Source organism: Salvelinus namaycush, chromosome 9, assembly GCF_016432855.1.
Source record: "Salvelinus namaycush isolate Seneca chromosome 9, SaNama_1.0, whole genome shotgun sequence".
Classification (NCBI taxonomy): domain Eukaryota; kingdom Metazoa; phylum Chordata; class Actinopteri; order Salmoniformes; family Salmonidae; genus Salvelinus; species Salvelinus namaycush.
In genome coordinates this window covers 7,243,377-7,267,579 of record NC_052315.1, presented here as the reverse complement: position 1 = coordinate 7,267,579, position 24,203 = coordinate 7,243,377, and the positions used below count along the sequence as shown (strand labels likewise).

The 24,203-nt window shown below is 44.1% G+C and overlaps 1 protein-coding gene across 1 annotated transcript in view; it reads left to right on the top strand.

Annotated features, from left to right (window-relative positions):
- ptprsa (protein tyrosine phosphatase receptor type Sa) overlaps window positions 1-24,203 on the top strand; it is a 341,321-nt gene that overhangs the window by 157,281 nt on the left and 159,837 nt on the right. The window contains exons 5-8 of the mRNA XM_039000968.1: window positions 3,913-4,101; window positions 6,080-6,088; window positions 13,348-13,365; window positions 22,646-22,756. Of these exons, the coding sequence (XP_038856896.1) occupies window positions 3,913-4,101; window positions 6,080-6,088; window positions 13,348-13,365; window positions 22,646-22,756 (327 nt within the window). The remainder of the gene's footprint in view (window positions 1-3,912; window positions 4,102-6,079; window positions 6,089-13,347; window positions 13,366-22,645; window positions 22,757-24,203) is intronic.

Genomic DNA, 24,203 nt, shown 5'->3' with positions numbered 1-24,203 from the left:
CAGCCTTTTCTAAAGCCCCATCGCTGGCTGTGGCGAGTGGTAATCCGTTAACCTGATTATTCCACAGATTAAATTAGATCATTTTGGAAAGTGAAAGTAGCAACTGCACGGAATGGAGGTTCACCAATGGCATTTGCTGCAGTCCCAGGCCGTGATGGGAAAACTGTTGTTTTTGGTATGATAATGAATGGTTCAGTCAAAAGAGCTGTGATGCCAGCCTATCAGAAAGGGTGAAATCATTGCACGGACCCAAAATGTCTTTCCCTCTTTCCAATAGCTGCTCTATCAAGTTGTACTTTACACCCGATTCACAGGTCCAGGTCAGGAAAAGGATGAAACTGGGATTCAGTTAGAAACGGGATTCATTTGCGTGTCAAAACTCAGAGGAGATGACCAGCTCAAGTAGGTCGTAGCTCTCAGAAACGAGGAAGGGGACATGACAGCACCCATGGCACGAGTCCACAGACGCGGGTGCTAAGCTAACCGATCAGATTAAAGGCTTTGCATCTGTCGCTTGCGTAATGACATTAAACAGTGCATCACAATTAAAGATAATCACAGATAATGAGCGCCACCAGCATAATTTGCGCCGTCAGCAGCATAGCCAAAGACTAGAGAAACAAAGAGGGAAAAGTCTGCTACTGGAGAAGGAGGGTAACCATTGGATATCTGGGTCCTCAGCCAGTGGTTGGATGGCGTAGATAACGGCTGTAATCCAACTTTGTGATCATCATCATGACACCATTTTCAGACGCTCATCCTCTGAGGATGGCCAATGTCAGACCGAGCTGCCCAGATGCCAATTTCTCGGCAAGAGTGCCAACACGTAATTGCATGACACTGCCAATTTCAAGCATGAAAATGTTTTCTGAAAGCGACAGGAAACAAAAGCCCTCGATAAATATGGGGGCGACATCCTGGTTTGCATGCTGGGTAATGTATACTTTCAACGTCACCCCACCCCTGCGAAAGCCAATGTAATTGCTGAGTAATCTGAGATATTTTGATTCTAAGGTTTGTTTGAATCCCTCCAAAGAAGGATGTTTGTGGAGGGTTGGTGTATTAGCTGTAGTCCTAAAACATGTACAGGCATGCATGGCAGGACAGAGGAGCCGACTCAGGCGGGGGGTGTAATTGCTGTCTGTGTAAAAATCCAGTCGCAGCGTGAATGACAAATGCTCTGCAACGTGATGATGAGCGGCGCGCGTTCGGAGGCCCTTCTGGCAAATGAAACAATGGCTTTTTGACTGACCGATCGGGTCGCAGCATGGCTGATTCGATTTGCGCCGAAGATTTGTCATTGCGGAGAGCACCAGTGTGCATCGTACACACATATAATCACTGGCAGTCCTAGGACACCCTCAGGGTACAATCAGCCCTCGTCATTGGCTTCTCTCCCTCTCTCCCTCTCTCACTCTCTCACTCTCTCACTCTCTCCCGCTCTCTTTTCTTCCCCTTTTCTCAGGCTGGCTAACCCTGAACTAATGTTATTTTTTTTAAACAGTGTTTTATTTATTCTTGCACGGCAGGTTCTATCGACAGTGCTCCCTAAGCTGCAGGGGAGATTGTATCAGACACCATTCCTGGGGATGCTAATAGAAGGGGGATTTTTAGTCTGCTGTCTCCGATCGGGAGCAGCGGGTAATGATAGCATAATTGCACCGTGATTCGTCCACCCCTGCACTTCTTGTTCCCCCGACTGCCCATTCGTTCCTTTTCCCACCCTCCGCAACTCCAAGCTCCTCTATGCATCTCTTCACTGATCCCTCCATCACTCGCTTGATTTGAATTCAACTCCAATCAAATTGCTTGTTGTATTGTTCTTGCGGCTTCATTTACTACTGGGTGTGGTTAAAGGAGTTGCTCTCCCACTTACAGGGTCATTGAGGCAAACGTAACGTGTGGATGTGAAGCGTGGGTAGATGCTCAACGTCACATCTCAGAGGGTCCCCTGGAGAAGTGGGGAACAGCCTGTCCTGCCTCTTGTGGGGGGGGGGGGGGGGGAGCAGGTGTGTCCTGCCGATATAACCGGAGGAGTACCACAACACTTAACGCGTCTAACACACAGCACATTGATGTCACAGAGGCACAAGTAGAGAGAGAGAGTAAGGGAGACTCACACAGTTCTGTACCATCATCAAGTGTGGGATGAGCTACAGGCTCGCTGCAGCGTTCAGCCCTCAGGGGAACCGCAGTACAAAGAGATCATACATCAGCATCCGTTAGTAATCGATGGAGAGGATTCTGCAAATTTATAGTCCTCTCTGCTAGTATCAGCCCTCATGCTTGGAAGCCTATGAGTGGGCCTTACTTTAGAGGCCTGTCTCATTCTTTCTCTCTCGCTGTCTGCTCTCTCTTTTCTTCTACTTCTTCCTCTCTCTCTCTCATTCTCCCTGGGCAGCTGCTTATCCCTGCTTGTGCCACTCTTCCCCATGACTCAAGCTAAACTGACTGGCCTTATTTCCTCAATCGAGTGGTCTCCAGGCACCGCCATGCCCGCCATGATGTCTGGCGCATGTGAGGTCATTGTCCGTACCCTGAAGATGAGAGATTACTTCTGCTGTACGCTTGGCCCTGTCTTTCCCTCACAGCTGTATCAGTGGCCGGAGGGGGTCAGAGGATAAACCCAGATTCTCAATCCCCAACCGTGAGTCACAACTTGGCTCTTCTGAGTAGCGGTCAGGCGTGAGGAAAGCTCCAGAACCCTTGTTAGAAGACTCGCAACAGACAGTGGGAGAGTCCCCATGCTAATAACACTTAGCATTGGAAGGGCACTGCTAGTTAAGAAGCGCTAACTAGCCCCTTGTTGCTCGATAGAGCTTAATTCGTTCAGCTTGCATGATCAAGTACAGTAATTGCTAAGTTGCCGCAGTGTACAACGACTGAATGGATAATTAGCCTGCAAGTGTTGTATGTTTCCTTCCCTGATCGAAAGTGTGCTGTGGCTAGTGTTACGGCTGTTTCTTCATGGAAAGACCAGTGGTGATAGTCAAAGCACTCCTTTGGGCACTCCTCTAATCATAGCCGTGGGGTATGGTCTGGTGGAGTGGGGTTGGGTGTGGTGGGGTAAGGTGGAGTGAGGTTGGGTGGGTGGGTGGGGTTGGGTGTGGTGGTGTGTGGTGGGGTAGGGTTGGGTGGGATGGGGTGGGGTTGGTGGTACATGAGGGGCACAAACTGTTGTTTTAGATTTTTTTTTAGTACTCACTCACAGGTACTTGAGATTCAGGCGTTGTATTCTGATTGGTCGGCTTTGTTTGTGTAGGCTGCTGCGTGTCTCCTCCGATTGGTTTAGCCCAGTAAACCAGTTTAGAACGAGGAAGTCGGAAGCAGGTGTCTCTGGTTTGCTTTTTCCCTCCTTGGGTTCCAACGTCTCCTGCTTGAGGTGCTTGAGGTCTGGACTTCTCAGGACTCAGAGGTCTGCTGTTTTCTGGCCTCATCAAGATGATCCTAATCTGCTTTATTGGTTTATCCGAGTTGTCTCTGCGCCCAGCGTAATCTCGAGCTCTAGAGGTGTAGCTGTCTGCTGTTATCTAAACCCAATTCAGATTAGGATATCTGGTTAGAACTAGTGGAGTGTGAATGGCTACTGTAAATAACAGGTTACAGTTAGGTCACACAATCATGATATTCAGGGAAGAGAGGATATCATTTTGAAATATCTCTCATGCAATTTTCTTCCCTATGTGTTGGATTGAGCTGTGTTAGAATGGAGATAGTGATCCCTCTTGTGACTCTCAGGGAACATTAAAGCAGGACATTAATTCTTGTTTTACCAAGTACCTAAAAGTGTTCTAGTTGATAAACACTTATTTAGACTCGCCATGGAGTAGTGCTACTGCAGTAGCAGAGTAACTAGTGAATTAATTTAACCAACACCAATAACCATGTCTTTTTCCTTTCTCCCTTCTACAGAGGACTTGCTCCCGGGAGGATTCCCCAACATAGACATGGGTCCCCAGCTGAAGGTGGTCGAGCGGACCAGAACGGCCACCATGCTCTGTGCTGCCAGCGGCAACCCCGACCCAGAAATCACCTGGTTTAAGGACTTCCTGCCCATAGACCCCAACGCAAGTAACGGGCGAATCAAACAGCTGCGCTCAGGTAAGGAAATTGTGTTCAAGTTGTTGCTTAGCTACACCTTCAGCTGCCCTGGTTGCTTTGCTACACATTCAGCTTCCCTGGTTGCTTAGCTACACCTTCAGCTGCCATGGTTGCTTAGCTACACCTTCAGCTGCAACTGGTTGCTTTTTAAATGCAAAACAGTGAGCGGCCATGATTCCGATTGTGAGTGCTATAGTTTAGCCCTGAAACATTATGATTGATACGCGGTGACTGGGTGGATGATTTGGGCTTGATTCTGCTCAGAAGATCTGATCGAGGACAGGTCAAAAAAATAGTCCCAGAAATGTGGAATAGAGAGAAACAGAGCTTGGTCTAGTTTTCTCCCCCTCAGTACTGTAAGTGTAGGTGTGATCTCGTAGCCCTTGATTAAACCTTAATGAGAGAGACCCAGTGCAGCAAAGTCTAACAATATATATATAATTAAAGTGGTCCCATGCAACAGGGGGTAGATTCTTTGGGTTGACAATGTGTCACCATCAGAAAAATGCAATACGTCCTATTTGATTTGCAGCTGCTAACACTAAATAAATAGTCTGTCTCAACTGAGTTCTTGCCCTAGATGTGGTCCTTGCGAAGCGCACACTAAAACACTCGATTTGTGATAAATATAGAAAATAGCTGTTTTCTAGGACCTTTGGCTCGTAAGAAGTGAGCAAATTACAGCTAAGAATATCCACTTGAAATTCACCCCAAGAAATTCCATGGTGGCAAAAACAAAAAGTGTTCACTCATTTAGATGATGTCGTACAACTTTCTGAGTGCTCCGTGTCTTGGTGTTAACCGACAGGGGGTTTCTCTGTGGGGGTATCAGGAGCTCACCGAGTGCTTTGGAGATGCTGAGCTTGTGTGCAAAATGCTCTTGACTTCCCTATCTGAGGACAGCAGTCCCCCATGAGGGATTCCTATGAAGCTGAGTTTTTCTTCATCTTATGTTAATGTCTAGGATCTAGAGCTGGTTTTAGCACTCGTTCAGCTTCCTCCTGTGCTTTGACGGTAGGAGGGCAGACTCATTGGGCTTCATTTATAGATTGTACGGACAAACATGCATACTGAAACATGATTAGGCTTGACACCCTGAGATGTATGTGTGTTATGCTTGTTGCTGTTGTTGTTGTTCATCCGTGAAGCTCAAAGAGTTACAGAGAAAGCTGGTTGGGTTGTTACTGGATTTTCTCCTGCTGCGCCGTCTGATATTGTACGTGTCTACCCCCCTGTTTGCGTCTCTCACCTGTCTCTCTGTTCCACAATGTCTTTATTTTTTTGCTGTACGTCTGCGTTTTTTTATACTCAGAGCGGATTGCCTCGCTGTGTCTGTCGTTTGTCTGTCCGTTGAGATGCTGCTGTTGACTGAATGCACGTCATGCAGACATCAACAACCTCTATCCGACCCACAACAAAGTTCTCAGTTCATACCACTAACCAATAACAATAACAATATGGAACTAAAGCCAAATAACTCATTCTCTAACCTGAAGTTGAACACTATTTAATAATGAGTGGGTTTTTTCCAATTTTCTAAACACTTATAAATACTTTGGTAAATACTTTGCCCCTGATATGCATCCTAGATGTTTTACCCCTTGGCATTATACAATGAATAAAGCATTTGGCAAAGTGCGTTTTGACAAGTAGCATCCCCAAGTAATAAAGCCAGTATTTGAATTAAATAAGATGTTTTTTTTAAATGATCGCAAACTTGCCACAGTTCTACACACAAGTCAAGAAGTGGTACATGTACTTAATGCTAACCTCTTGCTGCCTGAACGCCTGTGTGAAATATTACATTTTTGTGTGAAAAATGTCATGTAATAATCACATTCTGGGGTCATAAAAGACCCACCTTAACAGTGTCATTCCAGCACTCTAGGGGGTACTGCTAGCAGCACCTAAACCCTAAAATTAATTGTTCTATTTTTCCTTTTTTCTATTTGTTTTTCTGTTCCATTATGATTTTCAGAAGCCTTTGGTAAGTGTCTTACTAAGTCCACAAACATCCCCATTGTCCCCGAAGCAGATGGCATTTGAACTACTTTTAAAATGCATGCCCCACATCCTCTCTCCCACGTCCTTCCTCCCTCTCTTCTTCTCTCTGTCCCTTTCCTACCCTTCCCTTTTTACTTGTATCTTTTCCCGCCCACTATGTGAACCGTCTTTGGCTCCCAGATTCAAGTAGAAAGGTGAAACAAGGAGAAGAACCTGAGATGTGTGTGTGTGTGTGTGTGTGTGTGTGTGTGTGTGTGTGTGTGTGTGTGTGTGTGTGTTAAACACACCTCTCATCCACTACTCACGAACAGGAACCAGGCTGTCCAAGCTACTTTCACCACCTGCGTAGACAGTTTCACATATTGTTGTGTAGAATTGGACGAGTATTAATTAGATGAGTATACTAGTATTAATTAGATGAGTATACTAGTATTAATAAGATGAGTATACTAGTATTAATAAGATGAGTATACTAGTATTAATAAGAGGAGTATACCAGTATTAATAAGAGAAGTATACCAGTATTAATAGGATGAGTATAATAGTATTAATAAGAGGAGTATACTAGTATTAATAAGATGAGTATACCAGTATTAATAAGATGAGTATACCAGTATTAATAAGATGAGTATACCAGTATTAATAAGATGAGTATACCAGTATTAATAAGATGAGTATACCAGTATTAATAAGATGAGTATACCAGTATTAATAAGATGAGTATACCAGTATTAATAAGATGAGTATACCAGTATTAATAAGATGAGTATACCAGTATTAATAAGATGAGTATACCAGTATTAATAAGATGAGTATACCAGTATTAATAAGATGAGTATACCAGTATTAATAAGATGAGTATACCAGTATTAATAAGATGTATTATTATTAATGGTATCAACACGATGAGTAGACCAGTATTAATACGATGGGTGTACTAGTATTAATTATATAAGTGTACGAGTATTAATAAAATGAGTATACTGGTATTAATTAGATGAGTATACTAGTATTACTTAGATGGGTGAACTAGTATTAATTAGATGAGTGTGCTAGTATTAATAAAATTAGTGTATTGGTTTTAATAAGATGAGCGGACCGGTATTAATTAGATGGGTATACTAGTATTAATTAGATGAGTGTACTAGTATTAATTAGATGAGTATACTAGTATTAATTAGATGGGTATACTAGTATTAATTAGATGAGTATACTAGTATTAATTAGATGAGTGTACTAGTATTAATTAGATGAGTATACTAGTATTAATTAGACGAGTATACTAGTATTAATTAGATGAGTATACTAGTATTAATTAGATGAGTATACTAGTATTAATTAGATGGGTATACTAGTATTAATTAGACGAGTATACTAGTATTAATTAGATGAGTATACTAGTATTAATTAGATGAGTATACTAGTATTAATTAGATGAGTATACTAGTATTAATTAGATGAGTATACTAGTACTAATAAGATGAGTTTACTAGTATTAATTAGATGAGTATACTAGTATTAATTAGATGAGTATACTAGTATTAATTAGACGAGTATACTAGTATTAATTAGACGAGTATACTAGTATTAATTAGATGAGTATACTAGTATTAATTAGATGGGTATACTAGTATTAATTAGATGAGTATACTAGTATTAATTAGATGAGTATACTAGTATTAATTAGATGAGTATACTAGTATTAATTAGATGAGTATACTAGTATTAATTAGATGAGTATACTAGTATTAATTAGATGAGTATACTAGTATTAATTAGATGAGTATACTAGTATTAATTAGATGGGTATACTAGTATTAATTAGATGAGTATACTAGTATTAATTAGATGGGTATACTAGTATTAATTAGATGAGTATACTAGTATTAATTAGATGAGTATACTAGTATTAATTAGACGAGTATACTAGTATTAATTAGACGAGTATACTAGTATTAATTAGATGAGTATACTAGTATTAATTAGATGGGTATACTAGTATTAATTAGATGAGTGTACTAGTATTAGTTAGATGAAGGTTACCTAGAAACCCTGTAGTTTATGACCAGACAATTATGACCTTTGCCACACACACACACACACACACACACACACACACACACACACACACACACACACATACACACACACACACACACACACACACCTCTGATGGCCACACATGAGAAAAAACACAGTCGAGGGCTTCAATGATCCTGAGAATTTGCACAAAAACAAGTGTTTGTTCCATAAAGGCAGGAAGGTGTAGTGGTGACGGGGTGAACTGGAGTTGTTTCCAGGTTTTGGGGGGCGCTGCAGGAGAGTTGTGTGGCTGAACCCTCCAGCCCCACGCTGTGGCCAGCTCAACCTTCCCTCCTTAGCCAAATGTTTTCTCAAGAAAAACTTTTCCTGCTGCCCAATGCTCCCCCACTGTCTAACAAAACTCCAACTAAAGCATTTCCACACTTCAGATTTTATCTGAGGCCTGCTTTTTGAGCCTATCTGTTATAATTTGGGGTATTGAAAACATTCAAATTCTTGCCTTTAGTTGTCTGTGAGAGAAACAAGTCTTCTTTGCTTCTTTTTGTTTTTAAATATGAAGGTCTAATATAGCGATGTTAGCTGTGAAGACGGCTAGCTGTTGTTACTGGAGATCTCAGTCTACCACCAAGCCTCATTTATGCTGATGAGAAAAAGGCCTGCCGCGCTCGAACCCCCTCAGCTGCCATCATTTCCAGTTGAGCTGCTGAACGTTTATTTTGTTTAATCTCCCCTTTCCAAAAGGAACGGAGCAGACGTGCTCAAGGTTGAATAAATACTTCAAAATGGTTTCTCTCTCTGGGGGGGTCTTTTAGTTTGGTTGAATTTATTTCCTCTACCTATTACCCCATACCTTTCTCTGTTTGTTTCAAGCCTTCATTAGTTTTGGTGTCAGACATCTCTGAGTCAGTCATATGTGGGAACTTACCAAGGTGTGTGAACATCACCCCGGATGCTCCCGGCAGTACCCTTGGAGACTTTAAACGTTGAGGAAGAAATATGGAAAAGTTGCTGTGGTGGTTAAACTTCCTGAATAGGGGCTCTCTTTTTTTGTATTTTTTTTTGCCTGTGGTTGGCTGTTGCTGTGGTACTTGATTTAACTGCAGGCAGACTTAAGCCGGGGAGGATTCTGGGATTGATGGGTCCCCCAACGTGGATGGGGGGACGGCTTTCTCCTACACCCCTTCCTCATAAACACACACTACCATCCCACTACCATCCCAGTACCATACACACACCTGGTGTGTTTACCATGTACACCTCACACCTTAACAATGTGGCTTTTTAGCAACACAAAACATACAAAACACACAAAGTCCTTCATTCAAAGTCCTTCATTTGGACGCGACTCGTGTACTGTTGAGCCTCTGGAGACAGTGCTGGTGCTGGATGGATGTGCCAGGTCCATACTGACTGCTGTGCTGATATTTGCGTGTAGAGTCCCCGAGGTGAGCTCCTTTGGAGGTGTGGAAGAGGACGGACATTTTTCTCCTGTCCCCATTGCTCCCGACCCCAGGCCCTCGCTGGCCTTGTCAGGCTGAGCAGATTATGTGAGAGAGAAGGGAGAGAACAATAAAAAATGGTAGAGAGAGGGAAGGTGGGATACATACATATTCATAAAGAATGAGGTCTTTATTTGGTCTCTTTTTATATTAGGTTTGGAATATGACCCAAATCTTTCTCAGCTCCTGGATGGTTTGGCGCTCCACGTGAGCTGTGTGCATTTTTGTACGCACACACACACACACACACACACACACACACACACACACACACACACACACACACACACACATGCTCAAACATGCTCAGAAACACATGTGCATACACCCAGCACAGATACACTGAAAATCACAGAGGTCATCCATGGGGCAGGGGTAGAGCAGCAAGAGACGGCCTGATTCAGATGGACAGATGTGTTCTAACATCCAGGGAGCCAGGAGCCCGGAGAGGTCTCCATGGAAACGAGAAGGTCATCCAGACATCCGAGGGGGTCAAACCTTGGCACTTGGCCTAACCCCCCTCCATCTCCAACCCAGAAGGACTCGGTTTCTGGCCAGATTGGCCTCTGGACAGTTAGCCGCATCCACAACCACATGTTTTTTTTCTTCTTCACATGTAGAAGGATTTCATACACAAGGTTGGGGGCATTATGCAGCGTCAATGACGCCACACTGCTGGCAGAAGGTCTTTGGCCGTGGAGGTACATTTGGGTCACTCCCACCATAAGCTGATTAAGCCACAGTTCACCGGAGCTTAAAATCAGAGTTTATGACTTGCGTGTGTATACTGTAATAAGGCAGGTGGATCTGAACCGGTGCTACACATGGTGATTTTCATCATCCTTAGTGGTTAAGCTTGACCCGAGCCCTTCAGTGTTCAATTTACATAGAGTGGCATTGTTAGTCAATTGAGCCCTGAATTTAAGGATTTCTCCTCATTTTCAGAGGATAAAATTAACAGGGCATTCCTTCGCTTAGGCTCTGAGAGGAGGAGGAAACCTACAATTATTATTTGTCTTCCTGTTCCCTTCCTGTTCTCTTCCTGGTCCTTTCATGTACCCTTCATGTTCCCTTCCTGTTCTCTTCCTGGTCCTTTCCTGTTCCCTTCCTGGTCCTTTCCTGTTCTCTTCATGTTCCCTTCCTGTTCTCTTCCTGGTCCTTTCCTGTTCCCTTCCTGGTCCTTTCCTGTTCTCTTCATGTTCCCTTCCTGTTCTCTTCCTGGTCCTTTCCTGTTCCCTTCCTGGTCCCTTCCTGTTCTCTTCCTGGTCCTTTCCTGTTCCCTTCCTGGTCCCTTCCTGTTCTCTTCCTGGTCCTTTCCTGTTCCCTTCCTGGTCCCTTCCTGTATTTCTTCCTGGTCCTTTCCTGTTCCCTTCCTGGTCCCTTCCTGTATTTCTTCCTGGTCCCTTCCTGTTCTCTTCCTGGTCCTTTCCTGTTCCCTTCCTGGTCCCTTCCTGTATTTCTTCCTGGTCCCTTCCTGTTCTCTTCCTGGTCCTTTCCTGTTCCCTTCCTGTATTTCTTCCTGGTCCCTTCCTGTTCCCTTCCTGTTTCTTTGCTTTCATTGTTTTCTATAAATGATCATGAAGTTTTCTTTCACTATTCAAAATGTCTTCTCTTCTTCCCTGGAACCAATCGCTTTCAACTTCACAACTCCTCATTTTCCACACACCCATTTATTAAATCTTCCTCCCTATCCCCTCTTTAATACTCAGGATCCACAAACCTGCTTTATTAACCTAACCTTAACCTAACCCTAACATAACCTGACCTAACCTAACCCCACCTAACCAAACCTTAACTAGTAACTCCTTACTCCTAACTAAAATTCTGACTTCAGAGAACAAATAAACCCACAAGCTTCTTGCTGCCCTTGAACTCCAACTCTAACAACTTAACAGTCCCAAACCCTGTTCCCCTTTCTGTGTGATTGGATATCTCTGATATGAGCATTTAAAAAGGATGCCATGTGTTGCAGGTTAGCCATGGTATCCATATTTCTAGGGATGTAACATCCATGGAGATTCAAAAAACAGTTAAAACATCCAAGCTCAACACTCACACCTCCCCACTGCTGGCAAAACAAAGAAGCACTCTGAACCCAGAGGAGGAAGAGCAGCCCTAGAACAGAATCCATTATAAATCACATCTTCAGGTCCAACATGGCTTACACACTTAGGTTCTCTGTACTGCTATGAAAGACAGGGGTTTGTGTCTGTGATTGTAGCTCCCTGTAGTCACACTGGTACACAGGTCAGGAATGTAGAGTCATTCACATCAGGCTGCATTAACCTTTAACCCCTTCTTGCGTTGTGTACTGCGGGCCCGGCATTAAGTAGGGCACCTCCGCTGGGCTGGCGCCGCCCTGGTGGCGCTCTCAGGGGGTAGCCCAGGGCAGAGCACTGTCAGTTTGCTATTCTGACTCATACAGAGAGGGAGGGAGGGAGAAAGAGAGAGCAAGAGTGGCACAAAGTAGAGCAAGAGAGGCACAGACAAGAGGAGCATCAGAGAGACACAGACAAGAGGAGGAGCATCAGAGGCACAGACAAGAGGAAGAGCATCAGAGAGGCACAGACAAGAGGAGGAGCGTCAGAGAGGCACAGACAAGAGGAGGAGCATCAGAGAGGCACAGACAAGAGAAGGAGCGTCAGAGAGGCACAGACAAGTGGAGGAGCGTCAGAGAGGCACAGACAAGAGGAGGAGCGTCAGAGAGGCACAGACAAGAGGAGGAGCGTCAGAGAGGCACAGACAAGAGGAGGAGCGTCAGAGAGGCACAGACAAGAGGAGGAGCGTCAGAGAGGCACAGACAAGAGGAGGAGCGTCAGAGAGGCACAGACAAGAGGAGGAGCGTCAGAGAGTGGGAGAGTGTGAGAGGAGGAGCATCAGAGAGTGTGAGAGTGTGAGAGGAAAAGTAGAGAGGCTGAGTGAAAACGAGAGCAAAATTGTTGAGTAAAATTACATACAATGGCAGAGACTAAGAGGAATAGTGAGAGGGTATGAAAGAAAATGAATAACATACTAGGAGGTTGACCCTCTTCCCACTCAAGTCCCCATTTCAGGGGGACCTAGGTTTGGTAGCAACTCAGGAGAGCCACACTACCCCCAATTAGGTGCCATCCACATGCCTATTATAGTGCCTCTGGCCAGCCTCTCTGCTACAGAGTCCTGGTAGTCTGGTACCAGGGCTGTCAACTGTTTGGCTTCCCAGACCGCAAGGTCACTTGGCTGGGAAAGGGCTATGTGATCTTAGCAGGCACATTGACTTAGGTCCAATCCTCTTTCGACTCCCCTTATCAGTGTTAATACACTGTACACTGCAATGATAAAACATAAACTCCAAGACCCCAAGCCTCTCTCCAAGCTCAGATGCTGCTTTGTGTTCCCGCCTTAATATGGCTGAGGAGGAGAGAGGGAGAGGAAGAGAGGAGAGTAAGAGAGGAGAGGAGGAGGAGAGAGAAAGGAGGTGAGAGTGAGAGGAGAAGAGAGGGTGAGGAGGAGAGAAGGGGACAAGAACTTTCTGTTCCTTTGTGAGACCAGCAGTGGGAGGTCTTTCAAGTCCCAATGAATAAGTTCCGTTGATAAAAAAACTCTAAAACACTTTGATCATGACGGCCAATTAGCAAGGAACTGGTTGATTCATAAAAACAAATAACTCCTACTAACGTTAATCTTTAACTAAACTGTTGTTTTGTATCTCTTCTTCCAGAGGGTACCCCCATCCGAGGTAAGACTATAACTAACTACACAACTGAACCTTGACCTCTTATCTAACCAGATTGAATCCATTCTTATTCAAATGAAGTGACTAAACTGACTAAACTAGCTCCTTCTCCAAAACAAATCAAGACTTTTCTATTACCAGCGAACGGTCATCTTTTTGTCCTCTGTGTCTTTGTCTACGTGTGTGTATCTGTTTTTTTTCCTATTTTGTGTTTCATTCCATCCTTGCCGTGCAATTGTTTAATGTGTGTGTGTTTTGTGTTTGTTTACCTCTTGAATGTGAGAAGTACCGGAAAAGTTGCAATCTGGTGGAGCGATGGGTGTTTAGCAGGAGGAAAATGGTGGTTGGGGGTTATTAGGGATGGTTGGGGGTTATTAGGGATGGTTGGGGGGTTATTAGGGATGGTTGGGAGTTATTAGGGATGGTTGGGGGTTATTAGGGATGGTTGGGGGTTATTAGGGATGGTTGGGGGTTATTAGGGATGGTTGGGGGGTTATTAAGGATGGTAGGGGGGTTATTAAGGATGGTAGGGGGGTTATTAGGGATGGTTGGGGGGTTATTAGGGATGGTTGGGGGGTTAATAGTGATGGTTGGGGGTTATTAGGGATGGCTGGGGGGTTATTAGGGATGGCAGGGGGGTTATTACGGGTGGTTGGGGGGAGAAGGATGGTGGTTGGGGGTTATCAGGGATGGTTGGGGGGAGAAGGATGGTGGTTGGGGGTTATTAGGGTGGTTGGGGGAGAAGGATGGTGGTTGGGGGGATTATTATTAAAGGTGATTGGGGGGATTATTAAAGGTGGTTGGGGGGAGAAGGATGGCGGTTGGGGGAGAAGGATGGTGGTTAGAGGGAGAAGGATGGTGGTTGGGGGTTATTGGGGGTGGTTTAAGGGTGTTTTGGGGTTATTAGGGGTGGTTTAAGGGTGGTTGGGGGTTATTAGGGGTGGTTTAAGGGTGGTTGGGGGTTATTAGGGGTGGTTGGGGTGGTTTAATGGTGTTTTGGGGTTATTAGGGGTGGTTTAAGGGTGGTTGGGGGTTATTAGGGGTGGTTTAAGGGTGGTTGGGGGTTATTAGGGGTGGTTTAAGGGTGGCTGGGGGTTATTAGGGGTGGTTGGGGGTTATTAGGGGTGGTTTAAGGGTGTTTTGGGGTTATTAGGGGTGGTTTACGGGTGGTTGGGGGTTATTAGGGGTGGTTTAAGGGGGGTTGGGGGTTATTAGGGGTGGTTGGGGGTGGTTTAATGGTGTTTTGGGGTTATTAGGGGTGGTTTAAGGGTGGTTGGGGGTTATTAGGGGTGGTTTAAGGGTGGTTGGGGGTTATTAGGGTTGGTTGGGGGTTATTAGGGGTGGTTTAAGGGTGTTTTGGGGTTATTAGGGGTGGTTGGGGGTTATTAGGGGTGGTTTAAGGGTGTTTTGGGGTTTTTAGGGGTGGTTTAAGGGTGGTTGGGGGTTATTAGGGGTGGTTTAAGGGTGGCTGGGGGTTATTAGGGGTGGTTGGGGGTTATTAGGGGTGGTTTAAGGGTGGTTGGGGGTTATTAGGGGTGGTTTGTTTGCTTTTGACACTGACATTTCAAATGTTTGGAGATGTTGAGGTGAGTTTTGCAGGGGTATTTGTTCATCTCGCCAGGTTAATGAATGCTGGGTAAACTGTTCAGCCGCAGCCCCCCCCCCCCCCCCCCCCCCCCCCCCCCCCCTCCCTGTCAGCCCTTATATCCTTTGCTATGTTGCTATGACCACATTATGTATGTTAATGTTCAGCCTCTGCTCGACCTCCTAATGAGTCGTGGCAGGAGACACTCCCAGAATGTGGTAAAAAACATGCATAAATGACATTTGGATTCCTATCCCAGTTGCTGCAGTGTGATGTGGTCTAGAACGGAAATAGGCGATGGGTGTCTCTAAAATGGCTGTGGCCACTGCATTAAACAGCATTCAAGATGTATTTTCCAAACCAAATGATCGACTATAAGGGAGAGGATGTCACAGTTGAATGTAACACAGGAAATTATGGGAAATGATTGCTACCACGGTGGAATGTTCCTCCCATCTCTCTTCTCGATAATCTAGTTTGGGCACAATTGATGCAATTTCTCACCAAGGTTGATATTTTTACTGTGTTGTTTTAAAGTCATCTTTACTGTGTTTGTAATAAAATTGCGTTCTTTACAGGGATAAGCAGGTAGGTAAACATCCCATTTCTCTGTCAGTATTTCACCTAATTTTTGGGGGGATTGGGCCAACATCGGTAGGCAGGAATGGGTGGTGGGGTGTTATTATGACCAACTGGTTCATGTTTTTGTTTGTTTCCTTACTTTTTAGCTCTATAATTCTGAGGTGATGCTAGTATTCAGCAGTTGAATATATTCCTCTGCCGTATCTTTTCATTGACATACATGAGAGAACCAATAGACATTAAACAAAATGCAACTACTCCACATTCCATGAAGGAGAAATCCTTGAACCACGCAAACAGAGCCTTGCCTGTAAACCAGCGTAGAACCATGCTCATAATGTCTGGCATAAAAAAGGTCCCCCATAAATCAAATTGCGGTGAACAAAAGTGAGCGTGACTTATGAACTTTTTCATTTACATAATGAGATCAGTGATCCACAACAGAGATTTCCCCTCACTACCGGAGTTCTACTGCCAGCTCCACCACAACTGCCAGAGGTGATTTATAGGGACGCAGGTGGTTTGTGGGGATATCAAAGCAAAAGGGTGGTGGGAACTAGGCTGAACCAAAAGGAGTGGGAGGAGGAGGGGCGATGGACTGTACCACCTGTTTTGAGGTTTAAGAAGGGGTGATCTCTGGATGTCAGCTCCACAGACACTAATGTCCCTCTAAGCCACAACAGATAATGTGGTACATACAGGTGGCTTGTTTCGTGTGATTTACCTCGTTGTGTATTGAAAGGGTTAAAAAGCGAGAAAAGCTCCAAAACTGTGACCAAACTACTGTTCGCACAACTTTTGCCATGCAAGAGTGCCTGTGAGAACTGGTCTGTATGAAGGCAGTGGAGTCCCTACCTGAGAACTGGTCTGTAGGAAGGCAGTGGACTCCCTACCTGAGAACTGGTCTGTAGGAAGGCACTGGACTCCCTACCTGAGAACTGGCCTGTAGGAAGGCAGTGGACTCCCTACCTGAGAACTGGCCTGTAGGAAGGCAGTGGACTCCCTACCTGAGAACTGGTCTGTATGAAGGCAGTGGACTCCCTACCTGAGAACTAGTCTGTAGGAAGGCAGTGGACTCCCTACCTGAGAACTGGCCTGTAGGAAGGCAGTGGACTCCCTACCTGAGAACTGGTCTGTAGGAAGGCAGTGGACTTCCTACCTGAGAACTGGCCTGTAGGAAGGCAGTGGACTCCCTACCTGCTTCATAATAGGTTTAATGAGAGAGTTACAAGCTGCCAGATGGACGGTGACAACATTGGCATCATGTTTCGGAGTCCCCTGCTGGCGTGCTCACGTCCAACGACCTTGTGGTGGCGGTGGAGCGTGGCCCGCATGACAGCGAGAGAGGAGACGCCAGATTTGGACAGACCTGTCACTTGTCCCTGCTCCTGTTATTCAAACACACTGCTGTCTCTCTCTCTCTCTCTCTCTCTCTCTCTCTCTCTCTCTCTCTCTCTCTCTCTCTCTCTCTCTCTCTCTCTCTCTCTCTCTCTCTCTCGCTCGTTCTCGCTCGTTCTCGCTCGTTCTCGCTCTCTCTCATCTCTCTCTCCGGATACACTCTCTCTCTCTCTTTCTCGAAAGTACACTTGTCACCGTTCGTAACTCTGTTGGGAAAGCGTTTTTTTCCCAGTAGTCTGAATTAGTTGTTTAGTATTTAAAGGTGTGGCTTTAAATGAACAGAGAAATGTCTATGAGAAAATTAGGTGAGAGAGGATGTTGAAAAGAGGATAAATAAGAAGTGCAGAGTACCAGTGAGAAGGATGATAATTGAACATAGTAGAAGAGAAAAGGCAGTAAGCGAGACTCTCTCTCTCCTGTTCCACCACCAGGCCTGGACAAGCTCTGCAAGCAGTGTTAAACTACAGCCAGCCATCTTGTTGATCTCCTAAACAAATCAATCAGGGCCTGCCAGCCCGCAATAATTGAATTACCCAAATGGGACTGGAGGGGTTCACATGGCCAAGCCTGCACATAATCGGCAATAGGGTGTGCAGCCTGTGGCCACGGGCACTTTCTGGAATTAATTATCTTTCTGTGCCAGACCCCTCCACTCCCTTACCCTCTCTCTCTCCCTCTCTCCTTTGTCATCTCCCTCTCTCGTTTGTCCTAATACACTAGCGTGTGTTTGACTGTCTAAAACCCCCATCACTTCCCCCCCATTCCTCTAGTGATGATGTTGTGTGGTGGGGGTGAGGTGGTTGTCTGAGGGGAGTTGAGAGAGGCATGTCTTGGAAAGGGACGTATTTTTGGATGAGCCAGGCTATTTGGGTATATTTGGGAGTAGGAGCCTCAGGTATTGTAGTAGTATCAATACAACATAGTGGTGTCTAGGCCCAGAGCAGCACAACACCACTAGTTTCGACTAGCTGTCTCATTTATAACTAGTCCAGCAGTGACGGACTGTTCAATGGTCGACCAATAGATTCTATGACTAATCAGCCATGAACATGGCCCTTTTAAATGCATGGTATGGCAAGCACGTCCCTTTCCCTAATGACATTGAACAAAGTAGACGTGCGCCCCGGAAAACTTTATTACTGTCATTATTGTTGTGCTTGTGACAAGGCTTCACAGCTGGAGAGGGTTCGTGGCGTGCCGCAAATCCTGCTGCAAGTGAGCTTCAGTGGCGTGTTTCAGGGGCATTTTGCTAGTGTCACTGTAAATTGCTGTTTATCTTAAAAATATACGGCAGGTCTCTATCTGTAAGCCCCCTTTGTGTGGCCATGTGGAGCTTTGTGCACATAGCCAGTTGCTGGCACGAAATATTTTTAGCTTTTATTATTTTGTGTAATTTCTTTTCTGTCTTAAAATGCCAATGGCCATGCACACACTGCAAGCTACAGTCTGCCAGGCGGCTGGCAGGGTTCTAGGAGTGCAATTATGCAAAATACACAGAAAATAGTCATTAAAAACCCAAAGACTAAGGGGAAGGAGGGAAGGGATGGGGTGGTGTGTCAGGGAAGGGGGTGGATAGAAACTGAACATCAAAGACATTTTGTTTGGATTCCAGCATGTTAATAAGAGCTTTAGGCCCTATTGTCTTTAACGACGGTACCCTCAGTTGGCCAGGGACTGCCTGGTCAAAAAGACTGAAATTACCAATGTATTATATTGAAGAAGAGGGGGAAGCATAGAGAGGGAGAGTCTTAGTCACAGTGGATTCATGCGAATGGTATTTGAATAGAAATTATAACCATTGTATACAATAATGACGTTCTTTGGCACAGGCAGACACAATTTGAGCAGACTTACCCAACAGAAAGGAAGTGCATGAAATGTATAGCACCAATGCAATGAGAACCATTGATTAGTTTGACAAGATATTACCAGCTCTGTTCCAGGAAGAGATTTTACAATAAAGTGACTGACAGATGGAGGAAGAAAAGCGACTTGAAATAGAATAAAGTCGTTATTTTGCCTGCTCTTCCCAGCTTAAGGACTCTGTACTCGTCAGATGTACTTTGAAATAATGGCTGCAAATATGTAATGAAGTCATTGCAGGCTCTAGAACCAGCTGATGGCGCCTAGCAAAGAGTCTTCCTTAAAGTAGTGAAGCGCAGATAAAAACATACTCACTCAAAGTCGCTCCTCCAACTGAAAAACTCAATCCACAGGAGCCTCTCGTTGATTTTAATTAGTGTATAATTAATTAGACTTTGCTGATGTGTGTAGGCATCTTGAGATTCTCTCACTTTGAATCAGTGAGGTTTTACACGTACAATCAATAATACTAATTGATTGTTTGTGTGTGCTTGGGAAAGGTTAAGAATTCATGTTTCAGTTGGCATCGGAAGCTATTAGGTAGAAAATGATTTTAGTTCTATTTGTTTTGGTACAGGAACTCTCAGAGAAATATAGAAACAAATGCAACTGTTCCATGTCGCTCAGTTGGTAGAGCATGGCGCGTTCATCAGTAGGGTTGTGGGTTTGATTCCCATGGGGGACCAGTGTGAAAATGTATGCGCTCTACTGTAAGTTGCTCTGAATAAGAGCGTCTGCCAAGTGACTGGAATGTCAAATACATATTTGCTCGTGTTAAAGCACTTCATTGGCCAGAGATCTATGGTCACAGGAAGAGAACGTCTTTCTCCCTTTGTAATCACCCCATCTGCAGTAGAACCCATAGGATGACCTTTTGGTTCCATGTAGAAGCCTTTTGTGTTCCATGTAGAAGCCTTTCCACATAGGGTTCTACATGGAACCCAAAAGAGTTCTACCTACAACCAAAAAGGGTTCTACCTGGAACCAAAAAGGGTTCTCCTATGGAGACAGCTGCAGAAACCTTTGGAACCTTTTTTTTCTAAGAGTTTATGGTTTATTTAACCCAAGTGCTTTATGGAGCCATTAAAAAATGTTTCCCCGGTCTTCAAATAGCTGAAAGATGCCAGAACTGAGGATGCAGAGCTGCTACTGGCAGACGTTTTTCTGGAACTGTCTCTTCCCAGAGTTGGACTTCACATGGTTCTTATTCAACGGCCTCCCTGCTGTTCAACCGAGGAGACCTTTGACCACGCTCCAGCCCACCTGCGGCGCTCTGGCACTCGCTGTGCCAAGCGCACATCAAACAGATCCATGTCAGGTCCACCACCTGCGTTCATGCAGGTAGACGGTTTCAGTTTGCTGGACGTGAGCACCATGCCAGATAGGACTCCCCATTGGGCATGAGATGAGCCAATCTGAGGTGTTGGAGTGAAAGAGAGAGGAGAAGGAAAAATAAAGAAGAGAATTCTAAATGAATCTAGTTTCATAGTCTATTCTTACGCTCTGCACATTCTCTGAGCTAGAGATCCTAGGTGGACATTGAAGGAGGCTGTCAGAGTAGAGGAAGTAGTATATCACATAGCTGATTATAGGGACCTGTTTACACCTGAGTGTTAGGGGCATTATAACGTGTTAGCTTTCTGCACTGATATGTCTGTGGTGTAGTTTCTGGCAAAGGAGCGCAGGCCCAGTGGCGTATTGATGTGCCTTGGCTAAACTCTAACGAGCGCCGGCGCTCTGTTTGTCAGTGAGGCAGGGACGGCAATCTGTCAGTGGGCCGAGCCAGGCAGAAACCCTAATGATATCATCGTCACGCGTTAACAAGGAATCATCTGACACCCATAGTTTTACTTCCGTTTTCCCATCCACATTATTCTCCAAACTGTTACTGTGTTAGATTGAGCCACGCTTCAGTTCCCAATATTAAGACTTGAACATGAACCTGAGCTTTGCATACCATCTTTTACCTGTCGTGTACTAAGGTTAAAGGTATATCTTTAGTGACTGATGTGGACATACACTATTAGTTATCTCACTAGTTAGGTTTCCATCCAATTAGCGACAGTTTTTCATGTGAATATTTAAAAAATGTGCATACAAAAATATGCACATTATGCCACAAGGTGTTTCCATCAAACTTGTTGCGGATAAATTGCTGTGGAGACGTAGAGCTCATCAAAATACTTTATGGGGGCTTAAGTTTCTATGTACCGAATAAAAAGCAGTAGTTCAATGTGTTTTCATCACATTAACAACTCTACCGATGGTGTAGTGGCATATTGTCTCTATTCCATCCACTAAATGTGACCGCTGCCCTGGAGAGAGAGGGGCTATTTGGGACGCACCCTCCCCGCAGGCTTTACTGCGCGTCCGCAGAGATGATGGCAGTGTGGCACTTCGGATTGCAAGTTTACAAACAAATGGATGCTTCTTCGTTCAAGCATATAAGACTTACAGACTTTCTAATATAAAAGATGAGAAAAACGAAAATGTTCCTTTATAACTCCTGTAATCCTAATACCTTATAAGTGCAATAAATGAAGCCTATTGTGTGCAGTAAATTCAAGATATCATATGAGTAAGTGCGAGCAAGTGCAGTCAAAAAACTATACCGCTCCCCCATCTAATCAAGACTCCTTCTCGTAGGCCCGACTTCCTCCCTCAAATAACCATTCCTCCTCCCATACCCACCGGCCGCACGGGGGTATTCATCTCCAATAATGGCTTCACACTAATAAGTCAACTAATAATGCTCTGGTTATTGTATACAAATACAAATTAGCTATATGGCTTTAACATTCCGGACCCTAATTGTAAAATGCACAAAATGCATAATCTATTACCTAAATATTTTATCCCCAAAAATGTTGCGATAAATAATATGGAAAGAGCAATATCATTTTTATTTGATAATTGCAACCAAACATCAATCATCATGTCACCAGCATTCAAATAAAATCCTCAATATTTATTGGAAATTTGCATTAAGCTCATCACCATTCATCATATAGGCCATAACCACCGTGAAGCTCATCATAACTTATTTTATCTGCCTTCATGTTTTTTCCACATCGTAGTAGCCTACAACATAGCATATCCTGGCATGACTCCAAGTTTACTTCGACATGATGGTTTATTATATCAATATTTGATAAAGGAATTTCCATTGCAATTGTCACATAATTAATTTTACAGACACAAAAACATTCCACCACGTCGAACGAACAAATTATCCGTCAACGTTTATCAAAATGTACCTACACTTCCTGTTTCCATCACACCTGCTGTGATTTTTAAATTGTTTTATACGTTGTGACTTTACTCGCTGTGGATGGAAACGTGGTTAATGTTAGCTATTATTTCCGCGGTGGGGCTGCAGCGAGTATAGAGACACTGTGCTAAGCAGAGCACTTCAGGATATGAACTGATGAACCATTTGTCTGGAGATCTGCTAATGACCCCCTACACTCCTTCAGTGAATTCAATTTGTCAATCCACATTCGATCTTAGCCTCTCAGCAGCCTGTCTATCACACCTCTGGCACACCTGGGTGTTTTGAGGAGAACAACATTTCCGAGTATCCTTTCCATCCACATTCAACAGCAAATGTATACTTTTCACAAATGTAATTATTATAATTTTGTTCATGGGTTAGCGAAGCTTGGGTGGGATGCTGCTTGTCACAGCAGTATGCATTAGTATTAGGAGAAACATTTTGAGAAATGTATGAGGGACACTTTCCATTAAAAAGGTTTCTGACTCTCCTGCCATTATGTAATTAGTAATACTGTTATTCCCCTCCCTCTTCTTCTCTGTCTCTCTCTCCTTGTCTTTGTCGGGTGTTGTCTTTCCCAGGCGCCCTGCAGATTGAGAACAGCGAAGAGACGGACCAGGGGAAGTACGAGTGTGTGGCGTCTAACGTGGAAGGCGTGCGTTACTCATCCCCTGCTAACCTATATGTGCGAGGTAGGGTGCAACAAGGTGCCGGAGGCCAGAAAACCTTCTACTCCGTTGACAAAAAATGGCCGCCAGAGGGAAGCTCAGTCTAAGTGCACTACGAAGTAAAATGTTAACAAATGGTGACCAGGGGGGAAATACAAGTCCTTAACTTAAAATAGGGCACTATTGTGTAGAAAAATCTGACTTAATAATATAATTATTGTGGAATTGATACCAGTATTGTTTCCTGTAAATGTTAATTTAACTTGCAGTGATGGTGGAGAGTGTTTGACTGTATCCCGCCAACTAACCCTCCCCGTTAACATGTTTCGTTCAAATTGGGATCTTTTACTCTTGATATGCTCCCTCTCTGAAAGCCCCATCTACCCTAAATAGCAGATACAACATAGAAAAGGGATGCTTTTATGACCAGCAAGTACGTGGTCAGTCATTTGTCAAGTACGTGTGTGAAAGTTGTAGTAGGCTTTTAAATGTGTTTGCTGTAAATCGCCCATGTGATTAAATTTTCAGGCACAGGAATATGACGGTAAGTCTGATTTTGATTGGGTCGCAAAGCCTAGTGCAGACCAATCAAAATGTCAACCCCAGTCTTCCTTTCAGATGGAGAAAAAAGGTTTTGAACTGCAGTAAGATGCCTACAGCACCGCTATAGTAGAAACAAGTAGTAACAATGACTTGTTCTGTACTTGTTCTTCTTTTATCCATTGATAGAATTCCCACATTTGCTATTTTGGAATTTTGTCTTAAAAATATGTCATTTTAAAGGGCTATGTTCTGAAATTGTGAAGATATGAAGAACAATGAATCTGAGGAAACATTTCAGTTTCTTACAAAACAGGCGATGAAGACAAAAGTTACACCCTACTGCTAACTCTAAAAGATAATGAATCCCTGTCGAGGCAGATGCATCTTTAGACATGTGTTATTTATTTTGTGCATATTAGAAAAGATGCCTTACATATCTGCTCAGTTTGTACCGGCAGTGTACCAGATAACTTTGTTCCCACTAAATAATTCACAAGTCTTACATTATAAAATGGGTCAGGGAGCTGCCTTTTCATTATTGCTGTTACTAATGCCATATTACCACTCCTCTATAATTATTATTATTTAACCTTTATTTAACTAGGCAAGTCAGTTAAGAACAAATTATTATTTACAATGACGGCCTACACTGGCCAAACCCGGACGACGCTGGGCCAATTGTGCGCCGCCCAATGGGACTCCCAATCACGGCCGGTTGTGATACAGCCTGGATTCTAGCATTGAGATGCAGTGCCTTAGACCGCTGCACCACTCGGGAGCCCCATTAAAGGTCCATCTTAAAGCTTTTGTATAATCTCAGCCAGTAGTTATGAAAGTAGTGCTCACGAGTCAAAATGGCTCCCCGAAAATTGTGCACAACGTGTACTACGTCATTTATTTTGCATGATATGTTACGTCCTGCAAAAAT